Here is a 24403-nt window from a genome sequence, read left to right as displayed (position 1 = left end):
CCCAACATGAGGCTTGAACTCACGACCCTGAGATCAAGACCTGTGCTGAGGTCAAGTCAGACACTTAACCCACTGAGCCACTCAGGTCCCCCCAAGATTTGTGCCTTTTACATTTAGCCTAGACCTGTCCCAGGGTGGTTTAGTTTGGAATTCATCTTCTCGGTAGTTTTGGAGTAGGGAAATCAAAATATTGATTTTGCCACTGAGATATACTAGAAGAGCCAGGAAAAATCAAACTAATCATGTAGAACTAGGGCAGCAAATAGATTTTATTTCCTGTGCTCAGTCTGACTGGCTACTTGGAACTCTGTCCAGGATATTGGAGCCACATCCATGGTTCCAGAGGACTGTGATTGATTAATGATGTCTGCCTCGGTTGCTAGAGGGTAGATGGTGATACATGAACATCTCTAGTTTGCAAAAAGTCTGTATGGGCATAGGCTGAGGCAGCAATGCTGACACGATGCCATCAGAGTACGTAGAATACCATACCTCTGGAGAAAGGAGGTAATCAAGAGTGCCATCCTTCATATTGTCCAAGGCTTCATTACTTGGAACAAAAATGGTGTATGGTGTGCCAGCCCCATCTTCTTCTAAGACACGTCCCACATTGGTTTCCTGCATTTGAGAAATGAAAGTTTATATCTGCAACCTATCTCTGACAAATACTTCAAGTCATTCCTTGGCAAATATTTATCATTGACACCTCTGCTCATTATATAAAAGACTGGACATAAAACCATGTTCCAGAAGCTCATGAAAAGTACGTACCTCTAACAAAGATCTGAACTTGCTGTATTTTAGTTGCAGCATTGTCATTATGGTTTGCTAAAAATCACAAAAAGAAACAGGCAGTTTAGGAAATAGACACCCCAACATTAAAAGGTTTGTGACAGAGTTTATGGGTAAATGTGGATAGAAAAGAACCAAGTCAACCACAACACATTATAGAAATGCTTCCTGTTGTTATTGAAAAAGTGGTTTAGATCTGTGTATTCTGAGGTAGCCTTTGGCCATAATCAAATGAGTCAAAAGAAATAAATTTCTATTGCAGTGAGGACTGCCCTCCCCCATAAAGCACAAGAGAGAACTTTTCACGACAAATGGATACTAGACTGAATCATCATATGTGGCCATGAAAGAGGTCATAAAATTGAGATCTTTCATGCACCTGTTGTATGTTTTTCTTTCTGTTGGCAGAAGTTTCCACTGAAAACAGAAATTATCCTATTTTCCCCATGGTTAGGGTCCTAGAGCACAAGAAGGACAACCACATAGTGCTGGCATGCATTTTCTTCTTTGATATGACTCTCCCGGGAACAAAGAAAGATGGATTTGGGAAATGTCTCACCTCAGTGTTGCTCTCAAATGTGGGTGCCATCTGGTCCATGGCTCTGTCAAGGATGTGCAGGAGCCCATTGGAAGCAACTATGTCCCCCTGTATAATTTTTACCTTCTTTTTGCCTCCACTGAGTTTAAGCTTTATTTGATTGTCCTAAAACACCAAGAAAAAATAAAATTCATGTGGTATCCTTGAAGGAGTACTGGATTAGAAGTCTTGAGTCCTTGGCTGTCATCTATTGGCTATATGATCTTGGATAAATCACTTAATCTCAAATAGGAAACTTGGCACTTTCTTGTTTGATTTCACAGGTCTTTCATTAAGATCAAATGAGATAATGTGTGAAACCACTGATGACTACCAGTGATTGCTAAATGTGAATAAGGAATCATAAGTCTCCCCCAATAGCCTGCAAGGGTGAGAAGGGCAAAACGATTCAATTTACTGTAAACTTATCACCTACTTTAGTGTGTTTTATAGCCAAGGCACAGAATAAAAAATTTTTGTTGCATAAATGACTGAAGCTAATTCCTTCTTCCTTTCATGTGGCTCTTACAAGCTATAGACAATAAATATGTATTGAATGAGTGAATGAATGGGTGAATGAATGAATGAGTGAAAGAATGTCCTTGTGAGAAAAGAAGCTACATTTTCATCCATCTATCTAGATATCTCTGTCCATCATTCATCATCCATCTGTCCACCGTCCATCCATCCATCCATCCATCCATCCACTCATCTGTCCATCTGTCCATCCACCCGTCCGTCCATCCATCCATCCTTACACACACAGTACAACACACTGGTTAATGAATCAGGCAAGGAGATCTGCATTTGAATCTTGCCTCTGGCCCTTACTCATGATCTCTTGGTTTTCCCACTTGAAAAATCTCCTTTATGAGGTTGTTGCCAGTCTTATACAACATAAATGAAGGTTTATGTCAGTACTTTGCATAGATTAAGTGCTCAATAACCTATCAACTGTTGATAGTTGGTGAAATGCAACAATATAGGTCATAACCCGCACATGCATGTTCTATTAATCACATCCTCTTTCGCTCAGTAAAGTGACAGGAAAAGTTATTTGTGAGAAGGGGGAAGGGTAGTTTTACATAAACAACAGAACAGGACTCATGGCATAGGGGAGAAGGAGTGCTAGGTTTGCAGAAGATGGATAAGCTCCAGCAACCTAAAACAAACATAATCCATTTCCTTTTATAAGAGGGATGCTGATCTGGCTTTGTGCCGGCGCTTCCAGGAAACACTGCACAGCTTCTCCTTCCTGCTGACACCTGAATGATGTGCCCTTAAAGATGAATTCAAACCACAGCAAAGCCCAGCATTTTATAACCCTGTCTCCACAATCCTCCTCTCCTGCCAGATCCCTCCTGGTGTTGCTCTCGGCTTCTTCCCTCATAGGGAAGTGCTTTGGCAAACAAGGAATAAGGAAGGAAGTTCCTTGTAACCTCCATGGGGCCAAACACAGACAGAGATTCTGTGGGCACTGGCTCAGCAGACACTTCTTTTCTGGGAGTGAAAATCAGAGAGATCCTCACCTTATCGCCATTGAAGATTTCTCCTGACTTCCCAGTCAGGGTGTAGAAAGTGTCTGTGTTATTCATACGCTCGGTGCTCATCTGCCCAGCAATTATGTGGAGTTTCACAAAGTACTGAGCAGCCTTCTTATCCACCAAGAGATCTTCTACCTAAGGAAAAAGAGCCAGTTCTCTCAGTCTCCATTGGTGTTTAAAGGACAAAGTGAGGCTATGGGGCATGCACTGGCCACTCAGAGACATCAATGCCAGGGTACCCGAATTCGGGCTTGGGCTTTCTCAGACACAGGTGACTTTGGGGGCAGTGCCATCTAGAGAGTGGGAGGTGGTGTTCCGTGTCCTCCTAGACCACCAGCAGTAAGGAAGGTGTAGGCACTCAGGAATCATCTTGAGCCCACAGAGCAGATGGGAAAGAAACAAGAAGTTATGTGAAAAGAAAGTGCAAACTCAGAGTTGCAGAAGGGGAGGTGGGTGGGGGGACGGGGTAACTGGGTGACTGACTGGCACTGAGGAGGGCACGTGATGGGATGAGCCCTGGCTGTTAGATGCAGCTGATCAATTATTGAAAACTACATCTGAAACTAATGATGTACTGTATGTTGGCTAACTGAATTTAAATTTAAAAAAGACAGTGCAAAAAAAAACCAAAAACAACAACAACAACAACAAAAAGACAGTGCAAACTAGATCCATAGAGCTTTTAACAGGAAAATTAGGATTTTTGAAATCCACTGGATCAACTCTACATTTTGTCAGTATTAAATTTTGTCAGCAATCATTCAACAGATACTTTTTATTAATTCTGTGTGAATAATCTATATATTAAACAAGAGACCACATGCAAAGTGCCTTGTGCAGAGACATTCCCTATTCGTAAGTTTTCTTCCCCAGTAGGAGGGGCATGAGGCTACTTCTGAAGTTTAATGGCTGATTCATCTCAGATTGTCTGACAGTGGTGGATATTAGGGTGAAGGGTCTGGCACTTCCTGGGTTTTTATTCAATGCAGCAAAAAAATTATCATCACAAAATATCTTGGATTAAGATAAACCACTTTTATGCACATCAGCATGTCCATTATCTCTGTTAAAGCAAATGTAACAGCTGTATTGACACCGTCATGATAGGATGCCTCCTCCAGGCATCATGGATTTCATTCCCACTGCATGATATTACTTCAGAGAGCAGCTGTTCATGTAGAAGACCACAGTGTTCTCCTACTTTCCTCCACCACTGTCATCATTTATGATGACTTTTTCTTAAGTAGGCACCATACCTAGCATGGAATCCAGCATGGAACCCAGTGTGGGACCAGAACTCACAACTCTGAGATCAAGACCTAAGCCAAGATCAAGAGTTGGACGCTTAACCAATGGAGCCACCCAGGGATTCCATTATATATTATGATTTTAAAGGAATGAATATGTAGCTTATATGTTAGGTTAATTCTTCTTGCAGGAAGTAAGCAGTTTTACGTTATGCAAATTCTATTTATCATGTGATGATACTTAAGATCCCTCAGTCGTTACCCTTGAAGGGGTCTTGATTGGAAGGGGACACTGGTGGGCCCTCTAGAAAGCTGGACATGCAAGTACATGTCTTCCAATCAGTGTACATGTGGTCAGGGTGTCATATTTTACTAAACGTTTACTTACCCCCACTCCCTCGCCCCAAATCACCATCCTTATCATCAGTAGATTTAATTTTGTTGTGGGTTTACCACTTTATTTTAAATACTTACATTGAATCCTTTCAGTCCCTTGTCTGTGGGCAAGAGCACAGTGAAGGGTCCCAGGTTAGTTAGCGGCCAGGCATAGGTTTTGTCTTGGGAATAGAAATATGTAAAGAAGGAAAACACCAAGTGAGTTAGCGGCATATGAAGAGTAAATCAAGCAATGAGCTTATCTATTCTAACTGGTATGTGTGGCTCTTGTAACCCGGGAAGCTCCAAGAAAGCAAAAGGCATCATGATGCCACGGCCCCAGAGGTTCTACAGAACTATGGTTTGGCTTCAAGGAGACCCTGGGATGACACCTTCTGTGAGGGTCATGTGACAAAATCCTCAGACAATCCTGGCAGGTCCCTGACCTGTGCCTGACTTTCTGGGCTGTTTGTCATCACAGTGAGTGGAGACACAGGCCTGTTCCATCCAGGGCCAGCTCAGAAGATCCTCATGCTTGATGTAATTCTCTGCTGTTGCCGCTGTGAAATGTTTAATAATTTTTGAACAAAGGACCCCATCTTGTCATTTTGCATGATGCTCTGCAAGTTACGTAGCGGGAGCTGTTTCCATCCTGCTGGAGAAGCTGGGACAGCAGGGTGGGCTCTGGGCTGTCACATAGCAGACAACGTGGACCAGCACTTCATAAGTGGGTGGAAGGTGATGGGGCTTTGTCCAGGGAAATGCTCGAGGGCATACTCTGCAAAGGACACTGTCACCCCTGCCTGCTGTCATCTGATAGTCTGAGGCCTCAGAGGGAGGCTGTAAGAAGCCAGAAGCAAGTCACAAGTACTTGACTCCCTGGAAGATGCCTGGGCAAGAGGAGGATACGTGTGCAGTCTGGGTGGGAAGACCTATGCCAACAAGGTGACACTGATCTATCCTCTGTTTGTGCTCTTTCTGGGAAATCATTTTTTGGTGACTGGTGAATTCTTGGTATTAACATTTTAAGGCTTCTGTTGATTGGTCAAGTCTGTGTTTTACTTTCTGTTGATTGGACAGATTTGTATCTTATTGAAAGTCTTGTCCAATGGGGCAATCAAATGTAATAGTTCATTCTCAAGGGGGTGTTAGGTAATGGCCCCTGGAGGGCATTTGGAAAAGATGAAGGCATTTTAGATTGTCACCCTGCCTGAGGGGCTGGTGTCACTGCAGACAATTAGTGGCTGGGGAGGGGGTGGGGCAACAATGCTAAACACCAGGAACATGTGAGAAGATCTGACACCTGTTCTCCAAATTCCCTGGCACCCACTGTGGACCATGGATACAGCCCCAGGTTTTAGTGACTCTCTGTTCCCTTATTACTGCCAACCTTGCTTCACATCTGGAGGACCCATAAGGTCCAGGGAAAGAGAATGGTCTCCATCCTCACATCAGTAGCTGCCCTATCACATTGTTACTGCAGACTTGTTCATCTCCAGTGACCCCAGGACTCTGTCCTCAGCATTCTGCCTACCACCTGTTGCACTGCCAGACCTCTTGGCACTACCTCCTTGTCTCCTTGGAAAGAGCTGCCTGTTTTTTCCCTCTGGCCTGCATGATGCCTCCCTAGGGGCCCAATTACAATAGATGCCTCCCCTGTCCCTTTCTGAAAGATTGTGCCTTGCAGGTGCCTTGGCTGCAAGATGATTGCCCTTTACGTGTCCATCAACACCTGTAGCCGCGTACCCAGGAGTGAGATGAAAGAGGTCAACCTTCCTTGCCATTTTCCTTTGGGTTCAGCGTTTAATTCCCTCAGTTGCTCCATGATGTTTCCGTAACAAGTTGAGCCGTCACCCACGTAACCCTTCTGGCAAGTGCATCTACGGGGAAGGTGAAAACACAGCCTCAGGGGTTAGAGCCATTGAGTAAGGAGAGCCTCCAGACCAACTCCCTGTTAGAGATCAGAGAAAGAGCGAGGGCTGTGCACATGTTTTTTGTTTTTTAAGATTTTATTTATTTATTCATAGAGATGCAGAGAGAGAGAGAGAGAGAGGCAGAGACACAGGCAGAGGGAGAAGCAGGCACTATGCAGAGAGCCTGGATCCAGGGTCTCCAGGATCACACCCCGGGCCCCAGGCGGCGCTAAGCCGCTGCGCCACCGGGGCTGCCCTGCACATGTTTATGCCCTGCGTTAGTGCTGAGATCTAGCGCAGAGCGTGGTTTAAGCAGGTGCCTGCTGAATGGTTGAAAGATAACTGGCACTCAAATTGCAATAAACACATAAACAATGAAATTTACCACAGTTTTATACAACAGTTTCATAAAAGACTAAGAGCCAGGGACAAAGTGTAAAGGTGTGCTAGCAGGCTGGGCCGGCGCGCACTTAAGAGCCAGTGCTGGGCAGAGTCAGGTTGGAGCCCGGTCTGTCCCCGCGGGTCACACTGCACCTTGGCCTGTCTCAAATGCGGTCGGCTATTAGCCAGCTTGCACAATCCCGAAAATTTAATCATCGGCTTCCCGGGCTCAGGAAGGGGCTGGCTCCGGACAGCCCTGCTACGTCACTGAGGTTTGCTGGCCACCGACGAAGCCGGCAAGGTGCTTGGTGCTTAGGAAGGAGACGTTCATCAGGGTCCCGGGGTTAGTGAGGAACCTGACACAAGGCGGGGGGCCGTGGCAAGGTGAGAGGTGCAGGGAGGCCACCATTGTCCATCCCACAGGTGTGACTCACGTCGGGGAGAGGCTTCCAAAGGACGGTTACACACTCACAAGTCCAGTCGTGTCTCCAAAAACGGTCCCATGGCAAACAGACTTATTTTCAGCAAGTTTGCTGAACAACTATTTCAGGGTTTTATTACCCCTGCCCAGATGGCTGTGTTGACTTCCTCACCAGCCTTTCCACCCTCCCTTCCCTCCCCTCAAATCAGTCCTTCACACAACCCTCTGAGGGGTCTCTCCAGAAGGGAAATCTGGCACCCTGGAGCTTGAAACGACGTGGACTCTGTTCACCCGTGGAAGAGGGTCTGGCCCATAAGACGCCTGGGGGACTTGCCTGTGTCTCCTTCCTGCTGCATGTTGCAAATTTCAGCAAATTTTTAAGACTGTGATGTCTTTCTCAGGCCATGTGCCCTGCCGGCTATGTTCTCTTGGCCTCGCCTCATGGCTCAGGCATGATCTGCTCTAAGGAGTATCACTGGCCTCCTGACTCTCCCTGATGGGAGCAGCCAGGGGGCACCTCCTCCTCCACAGCCCTCTCTGCCTGAGGTGTATCTCCTCTGCTGGATGGGAAGCTCGCCTACGACCTGCATCCCACTCACTCCTCATTATATCCAGCACTTGGGATGATGCCTAATTGTCGAACTGCTTATTTGCCAAGTATCTACTTAATTCTAGGGAGCTTGCTAGGAAGGAGGCTACAAAGGTGATGATAACAGATGTCTGGCCCTGTTAGTATCTCACATGCTGAAGATGGGCCTGAAAACAAACAATTTTTAGCAACAAAATAAAGCCACTTGACTTCCTGAAGTCTCAGCTCCCTCATCTGTGAAATGGGTTTACTAACACCTTTAGGGTTGTCAACGGAGGAGATGATGCACCAAGGACAGCTGGCACAGTGACTGACATGTAGGAAGAGCTCCGTACTTGGTAGATGGTGATGACTATGACAATGATGGTGACAGTGTTGGTGAGATTGGAAAAATGGAGCCACCCATCCTGTGAAGGAGCCAGGATATAGCAGGGCAAGTCCCTAAACACAGCTGAGTTCCAGAGAAGGACCACGAGGGAAGATTGAATAGGATGCTATGGGGCACAGAGGGGGAAGTGAGCACTTGTGCCCAGAGAAATATGGGACAGGTTCTAGGAGAAAGGACCACTTAAAATAATTCTGGGACACATGTGAGTCTCCTGGTTGGATGGGTGATGGGCAGATTATTTACTGATTGAGACTCTGGAATTTTTATAGAGCAACCAGAGTGCCCGGGAGACACTTGAGAATGTCCAGAGATATTTTTGGTTGTCATAACTGAGATAAAAGTCCTGCTGGTATCCGACGGCTGGAGGCCAAGGATGCTTTGAGTGCCCTACAATGCACGGGGCATCCTCCACAACGACAGGTCCTCCAGACCGTGTCGATAGAGTTGGAGGAACCACTAATGTGAAACAGTGGTTTCACTGTTACATGTACTCAACATGGTCAAATAACAGTTTCCTACCCAAGCACCAGCTTCCTCCGCAGGTGCTGTACTCCAGGACAGTGAATTTGCGAAGCCCACAGGGAGACTGGTACCTCCTAGGGTGACACAATAGTCCTTGTGCTAAATTACAGGAATGTCATTTCAAGACAGCTGATAATAGCAAGAAGAAGCTTGAACAAACTGCCAAGTACGTTTCTCTCTAAAACTTCCCTAAGCTGTGGTGAGGCCAATAGTCTGTTCTGCGTACAGTGGCTTGGCTGGTCTAGGAGTGTCAGGAGAATTGTTTTAACGGTCACAGCACCGAATGGAATGTGTGGGATATAAACACTTTTCACTGTTGTTTAAAATCTTGGTCCAGAATCTGAGATTTCACGAGATGGGGTGCCTGACTTCAATGCTTTCAGTGGCTGTGGCATGTTCCTTGCAATCAAGTTGCTTCTTTATTAGGAGCGAAGGCCTCTTGCTGTCTTGCAGCTCTGAAAATACCCATAAGCCACTGGCATTTTATAAGTTATGCAATGGAATTACTTACGTGGAGTGCTGGCTGAGATCTAGAAATTATAGGGTGTCCCAAAGGACTGACTGGTTGTTTCCTTCCCTTGTTTGCTTGTTCATTTCAGTCCTTCACTGATTCATTTGTTCCTCCAAAGCGTCACTCATGTCATTGTTTTAATCAGTGACAGGAGCTGTTGCACTAAAGATGAGGAGGGCGGGACCCCCAAGGACCTTCCATCGCAACTGGGAATGGAGATCGGTGAGACTGATAGCCAGCCTCTATTGATAGCTGCTATTCTAGTCACCTCTGCACGGGCCTCACCTTGGTATCTTACCTGATACAACAATGCTATGAGGTAGGTTCTGTTATTAGCCACATTTTAGGTGAGGAAACAGAGGGACAAAGAGATTAGGTATCTCACTCAAGACCACACAGCCTGTCGATGGCAGTGCCTGTGCTCATCACCACTGTGCTGTGTACTCTTCACAGTTCAGGGTGATCGAGGGCCAGGGAAGACATCCTAGAGATAGAGACACTTGAACTGAACAGTGAATGATCACTTGATCTTACCCCAAAGGCCAAGAAGTGATGAACAGTGAAGGATCACCTAGCCTGGCTTAGGGGAGGTGAGGAGGGCAATGTCTCTGCAAGGGGACTAGCACGCACAAGTGTATGAAGCTGGGAACCTAATGGTGTGTTTCAAGAACAGTAGTTGGGTGGAACTCTAGCCAAAGGGGTGTCTGTGAGAGTGGTGGAATGGGATTGTTCACCCATACACCCCCGCCAACAACCAGCTCTTAGCCATACCCTGGGCAGGATGGTACCAGGAAGAGCTTGTGCGGGTCCTAGGAGCTGGTTTGGAAGCATGCACGCAGAGGTACCTGAGTGTGGTCTATAAGGGGGGCTCGGGCCCTAGGAGATCATGTCCCTTACTCCTTTGACCCTTTGCCCTGGTGGACCTAGTGTAGGGCTAGAAGAGGGCCCTTTAAAATTCAGTGCCCGGGCCGGGCCGGAAGCTATTTATTTTTCTTAGTAATCATCAACATGGAGCTTATAGTCTAAAAGGATGCATGTATGTATCGGCTTCACTCTTCCCAGGGAGATATTCTAGGTCTCTAGCAGATTTGTCAGGCGAAGGAAAAGTTACTTGGCCTGTCCAAGGTCTCCCCAGTGATGAGCAAGAGGGCCCACATTTAACCTTGTTCTTTATTGGGTAGACATCTATGACTAACGCTGTATGATTTTGAATATTCTGCTTAGAAGCTTTGCCATATTGAAGAGGCATAAGCAGAATGAATCTTTATCCAAGGTAACTAAATTACCTGAACTAAGTTAGTGATATTAGACCCATATTTACTCCGTGTAATGTAGCCAGTCTTTAGCTCTGTCTTCTTTGCAGCCTTCCCAGACTGTCCATCTTTTGGGGGGAAGAGGGCCAAGGAGGTTCGTGAGTGATACATCTCCTCCTAAAAATCCACTGGTGGCCCCACCGACGTTCTAAACACAAGCTTTAATGTCGCTTAAATTATTCTGATGTTCCTTCCAGTTTCATTTCTGATTTTATCCTTTCAAATACAAAGGAGGGCAAGTGTTTAAAGCACTGTACTCAGACTTTCTGAGAGGATGGTAAAAAGTCTGTGAGCTGTCCACGCATATGTGTGGGTGCCTACGTGCCTGCATGTATGACTGTGGTATGTTGGCGTGTGCGCTCACATGTGTGGAGTGCTGTCTACACGCCAGGTTCTGCTCAGAGGCTGGTGAACATATTCTCTGGAATCCTCATCACAGGCCTAGTGAAAAGTACAGTTCTCCTCTCATGAGAGTGGAAACACAACCCAGAGAGGTTAAGGCAAATGGCAGAGCTGGGACTTGACCCAGGTGTCTGACACCTGAGCTCTCTTGACTCTACCCACAGTGAGTACAGATCTACTTATTTGCCTGGATAAAACACAACAATCGTGAAACCTGTCTGGGCAGATCCACCCATTCAAGACTTGAGTATAAAAAGTATAAGCTTCGAAGAATATAGAAAGGGGCTCTGCAGACACAGAAACCGTTAGTAGTTCCATAGGTCGATGTCTGCTATGGCTTTGAGGTCACAGCAGCAAAGAGTCCTTCACAGATGCCAATGACAATGAGAACAGAAAGTGACACAGAGGTAGCACCTCTGTCTGGAAGTCAAATACTGGAGTTCTAGCTCCAGTCCACCCACTAAACATAATATAGCTGCATAGTCGTTTCTAGAACATTCTCTCATGTAATGTTCACAACATAGTAAACACCACCGTGCTCATGTCATACATGGAGGAAACTGAGACCGGAGAGACAGTGTCACTTTCCCAAGGTCATTCACCTGGTAGCTGCCAGCACTGAGACTCAAACCTAGGTCTTTCACTTCCAAACGCCACCTTCTTACCACCTCACAAGCTGCTTTTGCCTCAGGAGTTTTCACACAAATATTTTTACTCTCGGTAAGTCCCTTCTCTTAAAACCTGGAGTCCAGGAAACAGCACTGCTGTTAGTTCACCTTCCCCAGTCTTGTTTGGCACCACCAGCAAGCAATATTTCATGAATGAGGAAGCAGGCATACATGTTCAAGGTCAAATGCCTGTCATCACAGCAGACAAGTGTTTTCCTGGCGACAGTGGTTTCCTTCACCCACGCTCTGACCACTTACCACCAAGTTATCAGGCCAGGTCCGTGTGTCAGCACATTTTAAGGGTCATTATAAAGGAAACAATTGTTGAATGATTCAGTGATTAAAGAAAGATTTACTTGGTATCTACCATACTTCTTGCATGGTGCTAGGTGGGGGAGGAGGTGGAATCAAGACAGACACATTTCCTACCTTTCAGGGAACTTATAGCATTGACTGGCCACCACATGTTAAGACGGTGTGGAGCTGAACAGACTTACTTGGGTTGGCCCGGTGCGATGGTACTGCAGTTAGCATTCCTGTGACAGGGGTTCTTAGACTCACAGACATCGGCCATGCTGCACCCCACTCCAGGCATGTAATTGTGGTAATGTTCCTTACACTCACAGTGAGACTTCAGGAGACCAGGAGAGAAAAACAAAGGGCTCTTATTAGTCATGGAGGCTGACATCCTTCTCTAATTCGTTTGTATTTTGCCATAAAAACTGGCAGGTCCAAAGTGTGGGCTTAAATGAAAAATTTGTCTAAGTTTTCAGAATTGGGAGTCAGGTCTATATATTTTGCTCATTGGGAAATTATACCTTGGTTGTTAAGTTTACCTTTTTTGGCTTTCTTGTTTCCTAATGCTGGGCCTTTCTGGTTCCATAATACCTGGTTTTAGATTGTCTACCGGTGAGTGGAGACTGAGGTTCATATGGGAAATATTATTGCTTTAGAAGAGTGGTTTTCAGTTAGGAGTCTCAACCTAAGGTACATTGGCAATGTCTAGAGAAATTTCTGATTGTCACAACAGAGGGTGGAGGGTTTGTCACCAGAGGCTGGGGGTGCTGCTATACATCCTGCAATGCATGGGACAGCCCCCACCACAAAGGGTTATCCAGTCCCAAATGCTAGTAATTCCAACGTTGAGGAACTCTGCTCTGGAATATTGGGAATAATGAGTGCCTTGCGTCTGTGCGAATGATGGGTTTCTAAGACTTAAAAATTTGCCTTGGATCAATTTTTGGAGACAAAGTTTATTTTTAATCTCACTCCCAATGTCCTGGGATCTTGGCTCAGAGTGTAATGTGGCTTTTCCCATAAGGGTCCTCATTTTGAGGATGGAGGCTCAGCTCCTTGCATTTCTTTCCAAACCCACCTCAGATATTGATAACAGAAATGGCATGTGATATACATTTTTTTCCCCCAGAAGATAAGATTGGGCAGATTCTCTGCAGAGAACTCCATGAGCATTGCCATGGAGTGATCGGATTGTCGGGAACAAATGACTCTGCTGAAGCCTTTCCTTCCACCTGGGCAGCAATATCCTTCTGTACAGATAGATTTCCTCCACTGAGCTTGATGTGCAGTTATGGACACAGTGGGCTTCTGTTAAATAGTTGATGGATGGGTGAGGTATCAGTGAAAAGGCTTTTTCAACTAGATTCCTGAGAAAAGTCTCTGGACCTGGCTGCTTTTTACTCATCAAGGTTATGATATGAATTAGAGGGACAAGGTCTCACCCCAGAATATCCTCACTGCTCCCTACTCTCTGTTGGGGCTGCCCAACATTTTGTCAGTGCTCATCTCTTTGGGACAGAATATTTTTGGTTCCAAGAGTCCTCTATGACTTTGAAAAGATGAGAGAGAATGGAGGATTGCAGGTGAAAGTCAATGGCATATTCACCTAAGACTTGTTTAACAGTGAATTTGCTAATCTATTTTTTTTTAAAGATTTTATTTATTTATTCATGAGAGACACACACACACACACAGAGGCAAAGACACAGGCAGAGGGGGAAGCAGGATCCATGCCGGGAGCCTGACATGGGACTTGATCCCGGGGCTCCAGGATCACACCCTGGGCCGAAGGTGGTACTAAACCACTGAGCCACCCGGGCTGTCCCTAATTTGTTAATATAATCTAAATATGTTGCCCATCACCATTGAGGACCAGAGCACAAGAGGAGGTAGGACAGTTAAGTTTTTCCTGGGGATCTGGGAAAGTATGAATTCAGAGGATGGATTGGGGAGGGGACAGAGTGAGGTTACCCCTGAGCAGAGGCAGGTCTACCTGGAGAGGAAGCCCAAATTGAGTATTGAAAGGGCCAAGTAGGAGAACCTGGCAGACAAATGCTACCTATGGCACAGTCGTACCTTTGGTGGCCTGTCCTACTTCTAGACACCCTAGTTCTTTGCATCACGTGCTCACCTGTCCAGGCCCGTCATATATGCACACTGTAGACTCTGTAGAGCAGTTTCCGTAGTTAGTCTGGCAGTGGTCTACTGGTAAGCACACCTGGCCATCCCCATGGTAGCCTTCTTGGCATGTGCAACTGTGCCTATTCGGTCCCAGGTACGTGCAACGTGCGTGAGGGTGGCAGACTGCTTGTAAACATGGATTGATGGCTTGAAAGACAATGACAGGATAAGAGCTCATCAAAATTCACAGATAATTTGATAATTTTAAGAGAGGGAGAGAGTAAGAAACAGTTCATCTTACCCACCTGGTGCCCCCCTCCTGTGGAACAGATTTGTATAAGGCTGTCAGAGATTGTAACTACAAATACTGTGTTGATATATTGCTATGCCATGTTCTGTGTGGATTTAAATATAAAATAGCCTGAAAGAAAGCACTAATGCTTGTAGTATTTGTATGTACTGGCCCAGTCCAAGCATTTGCCATACACTAACTCAGTTACTCCTTACAACAACTCTCTAGAGTAGGAGCCATTATTATTCACATTTGATAGATAGGAAAACAGAGGCACAGGCAAGTTAAAGAATTTGTCCAAGGTCATGTATCTAGTAATAAGTAGATCTGGGATCTGAATGCTGGCAGTCTGCCACCAGCATTCATGCTCATAAACAATACACAACACAATCTCTCACAAAGCAAATGAGCATGGACAGGAAAGGGAAAAAAGAAGGAAAGAAAGACGGACAGACTCCATTTTATGCTAACATTGGTACAATTATATAAAACTATGTGTGAAAATCTATTTATGTGCTTTGATGATATAAGGAGAGACTGCCATTTAGTGAAAGGCTATCGTGGATGAGCAGGTGCTCAGCACTTGTTAGATGTATTTCACTCAACTTAACACAGAGAGAGATAAAAGTGCCATTGGGTTAATCTTACGGAGGTTGTGAGGTTTTGCTTTTTTTTCTGTTGAGTAACTTAAAAGACTCAATTAATGAACGAGCAGGATCTAAAATCGACTCACGCTTGCAGTAGTGGCCATCGCCTTGGTAATTGGGAAGGCATTTGCATTCCAGTTTCGTTTCATCTTGGCTGGAAGGTGAGCATCTGGAATTTTCTGGGCAGAGCAGGTCTGCACATTCAGGGATGGCTGCAAAAGTAGATGGTTGAGATACCCACGTTAGTAGAATAACTGATTCTAAAAATCTCAACCAACGCAGTGTTCTTTGTGATGAAAAAAAGTAATTAAGAAAGACTCACTGTGGACAATTCAAAAAACACAGAATGTGTGAAGTAAAAACAAACCCTTTTTCTGAATCTTGTTCTACCTTCACTTATAAATTTATTTAGATGATTTTTTAAAACAAAATGGAAACCTATGAAGATATTTAGCAACTTGATTTTTAATTTAACAGTATACTAGGGAGGTACTTAAAGATCTATTTTAATCTCTAATAACTACGTAGTACTTCATCATATAGGGAAGCACGATAGTTGTCAAGAATTATAAGGAATCTGGCATATGATCCAATGTGCAAAGCTAAGTTCCACGGATGCTGGTAGAAGTTATGAGACCCTTGGTTCAGAAGTGAAAGACAGTTTACTATTCATATCAAGAGTACTAGCCAGAGTGGTGGCAGTGTTGCACAAGCTCTTCCAGCCCCAAGTCCCCTGGGACAATGCAGAGCAGTGTATGTATACAGCAGAGGAGCCCCAATCTTAGGGAACCTAAGGTTTTTGTTTGTTTGTTTTTTAATAATAGGCAATGTATTAGTTAGGGTCCAGTCAGGAGTCAGAAACCATATATCTATTTGAACAGGGAATGTTTTAGCATAGTTATCAGCAGAAAATCCATGAAAGTTCAAAAGAATGCTAAAGAATGAAGGAATAGTGGGTATATAAAAAGCAACCATTCCCTTAGGGTTGAAGTAAATTCCCAAGGTAGAGCCCTCCTCTCTCCAGGACCGAGATCCAGATGTCACTGGAAAAGGGCACGCCTTGGTCACTAAATGGTGGAGAAAGTGCTGAAGTGCCTTGCTGGTGAGACTTGCTGGAGATCTTCCTCTGAGGGCTCCAGGGAAGGTCACCCTCAAGAAGGTGCCAAGGTTCAGGGTTCATTTGGTGCCTGGGGAAGCTGCCTGCCACTGGGTGCTTCCAGAACCAGATGCTAAGAAGCTATCCCCTCAGAAGTGAAGTATACTCCTGTGTGTGGCTGGGGCCAGGGTGGCTTCAGGGCCAGCTGTGTGGGGAGAGGCAGTGTGGTTGGCCCTCCAGTGGCCACCCCTGCAGCTCCCTTGGTATGCACGGCCCTGAGGAGAAGGCACACTGAACAGCAAGCACTTCTCTGTGTGGTGGAATTCAGGCCTGTGCTGCTGCCTGAGTCAAGCATTAGTACACAGTGGGCAAACACTGCAGCAAGCAGGGCCTTGCAGGAACTTACCCCTGGAGAAGCTGTGCAGGGCTGAGCAGTGGCAAAAACCCATGTTCCTTGGGGCCCTGGCAAGTGAGCTAAAGCAGAAACAGGGGGAGAAAACCCTTCTTTCTTCAGTGTCCCTCCAGCACTCTCTCGATAAGATTTTATGTATACCTCGCTGGCTGGCAAATGAGACGTATTTACAAATGCCCCTTCATTATCACGGAGCAGGCAAAGAGGATGAATTTTGAGCAGAAATGTAACCCGCCAAGAGCTAGAACAGGCTGGAAACATGCCTACGCTTGGTTCCCTACAGAGACCCTCCATCTTCAGAGGCTGTTTGCAATATGAACATCCTTGAAAAGATGTTGGAACAAAGAGCAGTCCGTGCGCGGCCCTCCAAAGGCCAACGAATGTCTCATTTGTTGTCCCCAGAAGTGGCTAGTGGAACCAAACATTCGTAGACAATATCCCCTCAATCATTCTGTAGAGCAGAATCATTGCCAGGAAGTGGCTGCCCTCTAAAGGATTGCATTTCCAACCCTTCTTTGCAGCCAGGGGGGTCATGTGACTACACTGATGGACTATTGAGGGGAAGTTGGATATGTCATTCTTGATCTCATAAGCAGGGACTTCTCCTGCCTCTCTTCTTCCTTCCATTGCGTTAAACAGAGCATTGTGAGGTGCTGCAGAATGGCAGAGGCACTGAATAGGACAATCGGGACCCCTGCCCACCATGTGGTGGAAACAGATGTCAGCCGGGGACACCCCCAGTGAATACGAATTACACACCTGTTGTGTTAAGCTGGAGGTTCCCCAAATTCTCAGGTCATCGTGCTTAGCGTCTTAATTTTCTCATGGTGCCTCAGTCTAAAAGAAATATCTACCAGGTCCACTTAGTAAGTTGTCAGAACTGAGGAATTCAGTAAGTGTGTCATGAGACCTTAGTAGCCATTTGAAAAAGCAACATGGTCAACATAGAGAGAAATATTTTGATTTCATTCTCGAAGAACCACATTTGCTTATAAGTAGAATATGTGAACTTTTGGGATGCAACGTCTCCAACCTCGGAGTCGGACAGGAAACTACCACCCTCAGTCCAGTCAAAAGGATTTCTGCATGATACTTGCTTTTTATCTTAGCAACCATTGAAAACACAGCTCTGTAAAGATGAAATCGCTGGAAAGGATGTAGTGCTACCCAACGCTGAAATCGTGAACTACCTCAAGTTAGCAGTTTGCCCAGGATTCTACTACAGATGCATTACTGTCTCCCCCACAAAAGTTTAAAATATCCTATGAAACCCTCGTGAGTCTGATGTGGTAGCTTGGGATGTCTCGGTACAGTTTTGAAATCTTAGTGCGAAGCCGTGGGATTCTTGTGCTTGTTTCTTGCAACAGCGAGCGTTACCCAACTGGAATGGGGTGCTCCACAGCTCACTTAACACTTCCTGTTGAGGGACATTCAGGTTGTTTCCAGCTGGTTTTGTTCTTACAAACAATACCGATGTGAATTTCTTTGGGCATATATTTTTACCTACTGGCGCTTGCCTCTCTTTTTCCAGGTAAATTCCTAAAATTTGGGGCCAGGGCAGAAAACTGTAAGCATATTTTACAATTGAATAGATAAATTTCCCTCATAGGCTATAGCAACCCACCTCCCCACTGGCAGCACCATGATTTTTCTCCTACCCACAGATGAATATTTTCTATCTTTGCAGTCTGTGTAACATCGTGTGCAAAACCGTCAACCAAACCTTCAAAGCTCTACAATATCACTTCATTATAGTTTTAAATTAATCTGTGATCAGCTGGCCTTTCTGCATGGGGTTAAGCACCTCTTCTATGCTCGTGGGCTAGTTTTTATTTCTTCTCCCGGGAAGTAGCCGCTCTTTGGCAAATTTTAAAATTGGGTTCATGAACCTCATCTTATTATAAAAACTTTTCTGCCACACGAGTTACAAATATTTTGCCCCAGTCTATTTATCTTTTGACTCAGTAGAATTATTTTTGTCATTTGGAGGCAAATCGGTCAGTGTTCTCCATTAGGCTGGCTTCCGGGTGTGTGTGTGTGGGGTCTCCTGTCTTATTCCAAAGGTCTTTGCTCATAAGTCCACTGGGCAATGACAGGAATGACCAGGGAGGGAGGTGACTGACATCTACAGAGGGCATCATCCTGTCCACCTGAGTTTCATCTGCTGTTGATTTGGGTCGGTCACTTGTGTGTCTGTCTCCTCCATGGGAGGAAGGCTGTGTTTTATTCGTTCTCCTTACTGTGCAGAGCCCCTTGCTGACTCTCAATTAAATGAGTTTGAATTTGTTGAATCTGAATCTTGGTCTAATCCCTTCATTTTATAGATCAGAAAAGTAACATCCAGAGGGAGGAGAAGTTATAAGTGAGCTCCGTGTCACAGGAAGAATGTCCACTTTCTCTTTGGATGATCTCCAAATTCAACCCTCATTACCCACTCTTTGATAATGGACCGGATTCTGTTTCTCCTTTGCAGTGATATGTGGAGCCTGGCCGATAGGGGTGCTGAGCCCCCCCCCCCCCCCCCGCAGGAGAAAGGGACTCCTCTGCGGTTTCCTTTGTGCTGGGCCCTGCTGCATAGTCTGCCAGTGAGGGGCCGTGTGAAGACACTCAGTGATGCTCTGCCTCAGCCATCACTCTAAGTGCACAGTCTGTTGGCGACCTTGCACCCCCAGCTGGAACCAGTGATCACCTTCCCACTGCCCTTTCTACACACAGACATTGCTCACTCCAACTCCAACACTCACAACACTTAACTCCCTCTGCGTTCTCACCCTCCGGCCATGGCTCATTAGTGCCCTGGAGGGCTCTTGTCCTAGGCCAGCTTGGGCACGCAGCACCTGTCTCCTCTACCGGGTGCGCAGCCACTGTACCTTCTCCAACAGAACGTGAGCTTAGCCTTGGGGACGACCACCCTCTCCAAGTTTTTCCTTGCTCTGTTATGCCCCAGCAGCCCTAGAGGTCACTTGGCATGTCCATAGCCACTCTCCTACCCTAGCTTACTAGTTCTTTATACTAAACTTCCCTTGTTTCAATCACCTTGTGGTTCCTTTCTAATTCTTGGACCAAGTGTGATAGATTGTTCAAAGAATTTCAAATGATTTGAGTCCCAGCTCTTCTTTCTGGTAGTTTTGTCACCTCTGGCAAATCACTTAGCCTTAGGGAACTTCCACGTGTTCTGTCCCTGAGACATGCAATTGAGAACATGCCTTATCCTCCTTACTAGGCGGCCGACTTGTTGCCCTGGCATCAGCCAGGGTCCAGCCTCCTCTGCTCCATCTTTCACCCGGCCACCAGCTTGACCTTCCTAAACCACAGCTCTGTTGGAACATTGCTCTCAAATCTCCCATGACTTCCCCTCTTCTATACTATTTCTTCCCTCTCTCTCCTCCCCTCCCATTCCCTTCCCTTCCCTTCCCTCCCTTACTTTCATTTCCTTTTTCCCCCAATCTTTTTACTTTTTGGTTTTCTCCCAGGAAAATACTTGAGGGTACCTCACCCCTGGAGGGCCCTAGTATGTGAATGCAGAGTTGAAATGCATCCTTCTGTACCTACATGATCTGGCGAGGCATTCAGGAAGCCAGCAGTACTTACGTTGGTCGCAGTGGGAGCCAGTGTACGCAGAGTAGCACTCGCAGCTTCCATCACCATCTATCCCACTGTTGCACACTCCATGCACACAGCTGCACACTGTAGACAGAAAATGGGGATTTTTTTCATTACCTGATATAGTCTTCTGATGATTCTGGAGGAGTGATGCTTTGAGATAGTTTTTATTGGGAATCTTCATGAGGCGACAGGAAGAACCATGGGTTTGACGTCCTAGAGACTCTGCTTTGGATCTTGGCTTCATTTTCCTTTTATTAGTTTCAATTTTTTTTACGTATAGACTGAGGATAGTGATAGCTCGCTGTAGAAATCCCTGTGAGATAATGTATTGGTGCACTGGAGTGCACTGGAGTGCTTTTCTCTACTTTTAAGTTACTTACTTTATCTTTGGATGCCTGAAGAAGGGAATTAACTTAATGGTTTTTATACACCTGTCATGTTTAATGGAGAAAAGCTATCATTAGCTCAATTATTGTTGGCAGTGGGGATCTACTATCAATTGGGATAAATCCTATTTCTTGAATGATGTGGAAGTTCAAGTTTAAAAAAGAAATTTGGAAGGGCAGAGAATAACCATGCCAAGACTTCTAGCTTGAAATAGGTAGCTTTTCAGCCAACTGGCAGATCATTTCAGGAATGACAAGTGAAGGGCATTTGAAATAAATGGTCAATTCCTTACACTCAGACTGTAGCTCACTTATGGTGAGATTTACTATCTGATGGGGTCACCAGCACCGTAGGCCTGGCCCTCTGTGAAACATTTTATTGGTTTCCTTTTCTTGCTATAACAAATTACCACAACTGAATTGTGACTTAAAACAACACAAATTTATTATCTTAATCTAATTACCTTAATTCTCCTCTGCCATGTAACCTGAAGTATTTACAAGTTCCAGGGCTGAGGATCCGGACTTCTCTGCAGGGCCATTCTTCTGCCTACCACCCACGTTCAGTGCATGTCAGGCAATTTAATATTAACTCAAGTGAAACATAACTAAGAAGATCCACTTGCTTAAAAACCTAACCAGGGGATCCCTGGGTGGCGCAGCGGTTTGGCGCCTGCCTTTGGCCCAGGGTGCGATCCTGGAGACCCGGGATCGAATCCCACGTCGGTCTCCCGGTGCATGGAGCCTGCTCCTCCCTCTGCCTGTGTCTCTGCCTCTCTCTCTCTCTCTCTCTCTCTCTCTCTCTGTGACTATCATAAATAAATAAAAATTTAAAAAAATAAAAAAATAAAAAACCTAACCAAATGCTGGAGAAGCAAGAATAAATAAAGTATTCCAAACATCTGGTAAGACCTCAAATCCTTTGAATTCTTTGCCATGTGTCCCACCTCAATCCCCTGCTCTTGATACCCATCAGAACTGCCGTCCTCTTGGTGAACTTATGGTGTCTTGCCTAGACTGTCATGTGGTACTAGACTGAGGAAGAGACTCTGGCCTTGCTGTCCAAGTTCTTACCTCTCTGTTCGTTCCATCCATTTCATTTGATCAGTAATGGCAGGTGATTTTCCCCAAAATATCTCAGCGATTCCAATTGCTAACCAAATGGAATCTAAATGCCTCTCTTTGGCAAACAAAGCTCTATCCAACCTGACTCCAACCTTTTTTACTTTTCATTTCCATTACTTCATTTTTTCCATCTCAGGTTCTAAGCACACAGGATGACTCATTAATTTATCTTCCTTCTTTCAAAGTATGTATTGAACATCTCTCATGTTCAGTGCTTGGGATTAATGACCTAAAGATAAACAAGACAAAGTCTGAGCCCTCCACATCTAATGGCAGAAGAAAGTAGCCCATCGCAATGCAGTGGGATGAATGCCAGGACATGATAGATCTATTGATCTATCTAGTGATCGATAGTTGGGTTGAGGTTCTCCTGGAGTAGGATGGGCCTTAGCCCAATAGGACTGGGCCTAAGAAGAGGAGAGGACAAGACTGCCATGTAGACATTGCAATGGTGCTATCTCAAGACCGGGACCACCTGCCCCACCCAAAGCCGTGAGGGAATAGCAGGGGCCTCTCCCAGAGCACTCGGAAGGAGCATGGCCCTGCCGACCTGTTGATTTTGGATTTCTAGCTTCCAGAACCGAGACCCTAAATTCCAGTTTTGGAAGCCACCTGTTTGTGGCCCTTTGTTAGCTGAGAAATGAAATGACTTATCTTGATTACTGAGTTTTTTTTTTAAGATGTTATTTAGTTATTTTTTATTTATTCATGAGAGACACAGAGCGAGAGAGAGAGAGAGAGGCAGAGACACAGGCAGAGGGAGAAGCAGGCCCCATGCAGGGAGCTCGATGTGGGACTCGATCCCGGGTCTCCAGGATCACACCCCGGCCTGCAGGCGGCACTAAACCGCTGCGCCACCAGGGCTGCCCGATTACTGAGTTTTTGATGCCTCCTTAAATTTGGCCCCTGAGGCATGTCCCTCCCTCACCTTACCCTAGAACTGGCGCTGCCCTTCCCTTTATTGAGTACTTACTGTCCATCAGGCATTTTGCCACATGCTTTACATGATTTATCTCCTTTGCTGCTCGCTGCACCCCGTGAGGTGGGGCTCATCAACCCTGCACTACATATGCAAGTGGGACACAGCTAGCTCAGGCTATTTATTCAAATTATGTGAAAATTTAAATTGGATTTGCAGTTGTCATCCTCACTTCAAAACTGACTTGCCCTTGTTTTTGTTTTAACAAAGCACCTTGATGTTCACCTATGGCTGCGGCTATTGGAACAGAAGCTCTGGAGAGAAGTCAGATTGGTCTCAGAGGTAACTGCGGTGCAGACGGGGTATACTTCATCTCTGTGGAGAAGGATCAATTTAATTCAATTCAAAAAACACCTCAGTTCCTACGCAGTGGCAGTCACTGTACGAGGCACTGGGTATAGTCTACAGTACCTAAATTCAAGGGCTAACTGTATAGTGGGAGCCGGACTTGGAGGTTTGAGGCCCTATGTGTCCTTTGGCTGGTGGAAGAGGGCAAGAGACAGTAGAGGGAATTGAATGTAACCCAGCCTGGCTCCCACCTTAGATGCTAACTGTAGGAGCTGTTTTGCCACTGGGCTTCCCTCTGGACTGCGTGGTATGAGCCTCTCCCTGTGTCCTGTCATCTGGCACAGCCATTGTCTGGATTCAGTGACCCAGCAGGGGCAGCCTTTGGGAGTCCCTGATGCATAGTGGAGGGTCCCAAGCTATCACCAAGAAAATGTCCTTGGGGAGAAGAAGTGAGTTGCAGGGGGATTCTGAGATGTCTTTCAAGGATCCCTTGGAATTTGTTGAACTGGTGTCAGCAAACCTCCAGAGACACGACAACACTTGCGGTGTGTGACTTTAACATGGTCCAAGCTACGGCCACGTGAGTCTGAGGGACAGTGCCCGAAGCCCCTGGGGCCCTGCCCCTTGGCAAGTGGGCTTCTCTTGTCCTCTCCTCATAGCATCCTATGTGTGCTGTGCACACTGGCTTGTAACTGTCACCTGCCCTTCCAGCTCCTGGGGGACGAATCTGTCTCCTCATTAGAGTCCTATCATTTGTCAGGGCCTTGCACATGGTGGATGCTCAGCAGGGGCGGAAGAGTGCAGCGTTTGGCCACCCAGGCTCTGAAGCCAGATAGGTGGAGTCAAGTTCTTCTTTGTCTCTGAAACAGCTGCTTGACCTTGAGTGACCTCTCTGCCTCTTTATCCATAACACGAGGACCCAGCTGGCAGAGTTGTTGTCAGGATCCAAAAAGAGCATGCGCAGCAAACTTTGCACAGCGCCTGGTGCTCAGCAGATTCTAGCTACCATTATTAACAAGACAAAATCGTGGGATTGATTTGAGGGTGATGTTAGAGAAAGTGAGCTTTGCTTTCCGCCCTGACCAGTAGTGAGACATGGAGCAGGCTGGGACATTGGCAGCACAGGTGAAAGCCCTTGGCTGTGAGTCCAATCAAGGCTGAACTCCTCACCAGCGGGTAAGAGAATGCTCTGGCAGCAGGTTACAGGCAGTGTTAAAAATAACCTGCAGCTAATGGAGCTGTCCTACTTACGGGCAGCACACCATTATGGGCAGCACGTCACTTCTGAGGACCAGTGCCTCCCTGCATGGGCTGATACTGGCACCCGGTGGACGCCCAGCTGAAAAGGTTTGCGAGTCCCCCTTGTCCTTGATAATGGAGAAGGCTAGTCATCACCAAGACAGCCAGCTGTCCATCCGTCTGTCCATCCATCCGTCTGTCCGTCCATCTGTCCATCCTTCCATTCATCTGTCCATCCATCCCTCTGTCTGTCTGTCCATCCTTCCATCTGT

At 45.9% G+C, this 24403-nt stretch overlaps 1 protein-coding gene across 5 annotated transcripts in view; it reads right to left on the bottom strand.

The window, feature by feature from the left end:
• The window catches only part of STAB2 (stabilin 2), a 139565-nt gene that overhangs the window by 94426 nt on the left and 20736 nt on the right, over nucleotides 1-24403 (bottom strand). For all 5 annotated transcript variants that reach the window (XR_013350892.1, XM_077846120.1, XM_077846118.1 and 2 more), the window contains exons 6-15: nucleotides 20100-20195; nucleotides 15087-15212; nucleotides 14072-14268; nucleotides 12141-12274; nucleotides 6282-6415; nucleotides 4635-4717; nucleotides 2899-3048; nucleotides 1352-1495; nucleotides 772-828; nucleotides 493-618 (exon numbers count right to left, since the gene is read on the bottom strand). Coding sequence is in view for 4 of the 5 variants with exons in the window: in XM_077846120.1 (XP_077702246.1) it covers nucleotides 493-618; nucleotides 772-828; nucleotides 1352-1495; nucleotides 2899-3048; nucleotides 4635-4717; nucleotides 6282-6415; nucleotides 12141-12274; nucleotides 14072-14268; nucleotides 15087-15212; nucleotides 20100-20195 (1247 nt within the window). In the remaining variant the exon portion in view is untranslated. The remainder of the gene's footprint in view (nucleotides 1-492; nucleotides 619-771; nucleotides 829-1351; nucleotides 1496-2898; nucleotides 3049-4634; nucleotides 4718-6281; nucleotides 6416-12140; nucleotides 12275-14071; nucleotides 14269-15086; nucleotides 15213-20099; nucleotides 20196-24403) is intronic.

Source organism: Canis aureus, chromosome 13, assembly GCF_053574225.1.
Source record: "Canis aureus isolate CA01 chromosome 13, VMU_Caureus_v.1.0, whole genome shotgun sequence".
NCBI lineage: Eukaryota > Metazoa > Chordata > Mammalia > Carnivora > Canidae > Canis > Canis aureus.
Note: the sequence above shows the minus strand (reverse complement) of the source record. Positions and strands in the feature narration are given on the sequence as shown.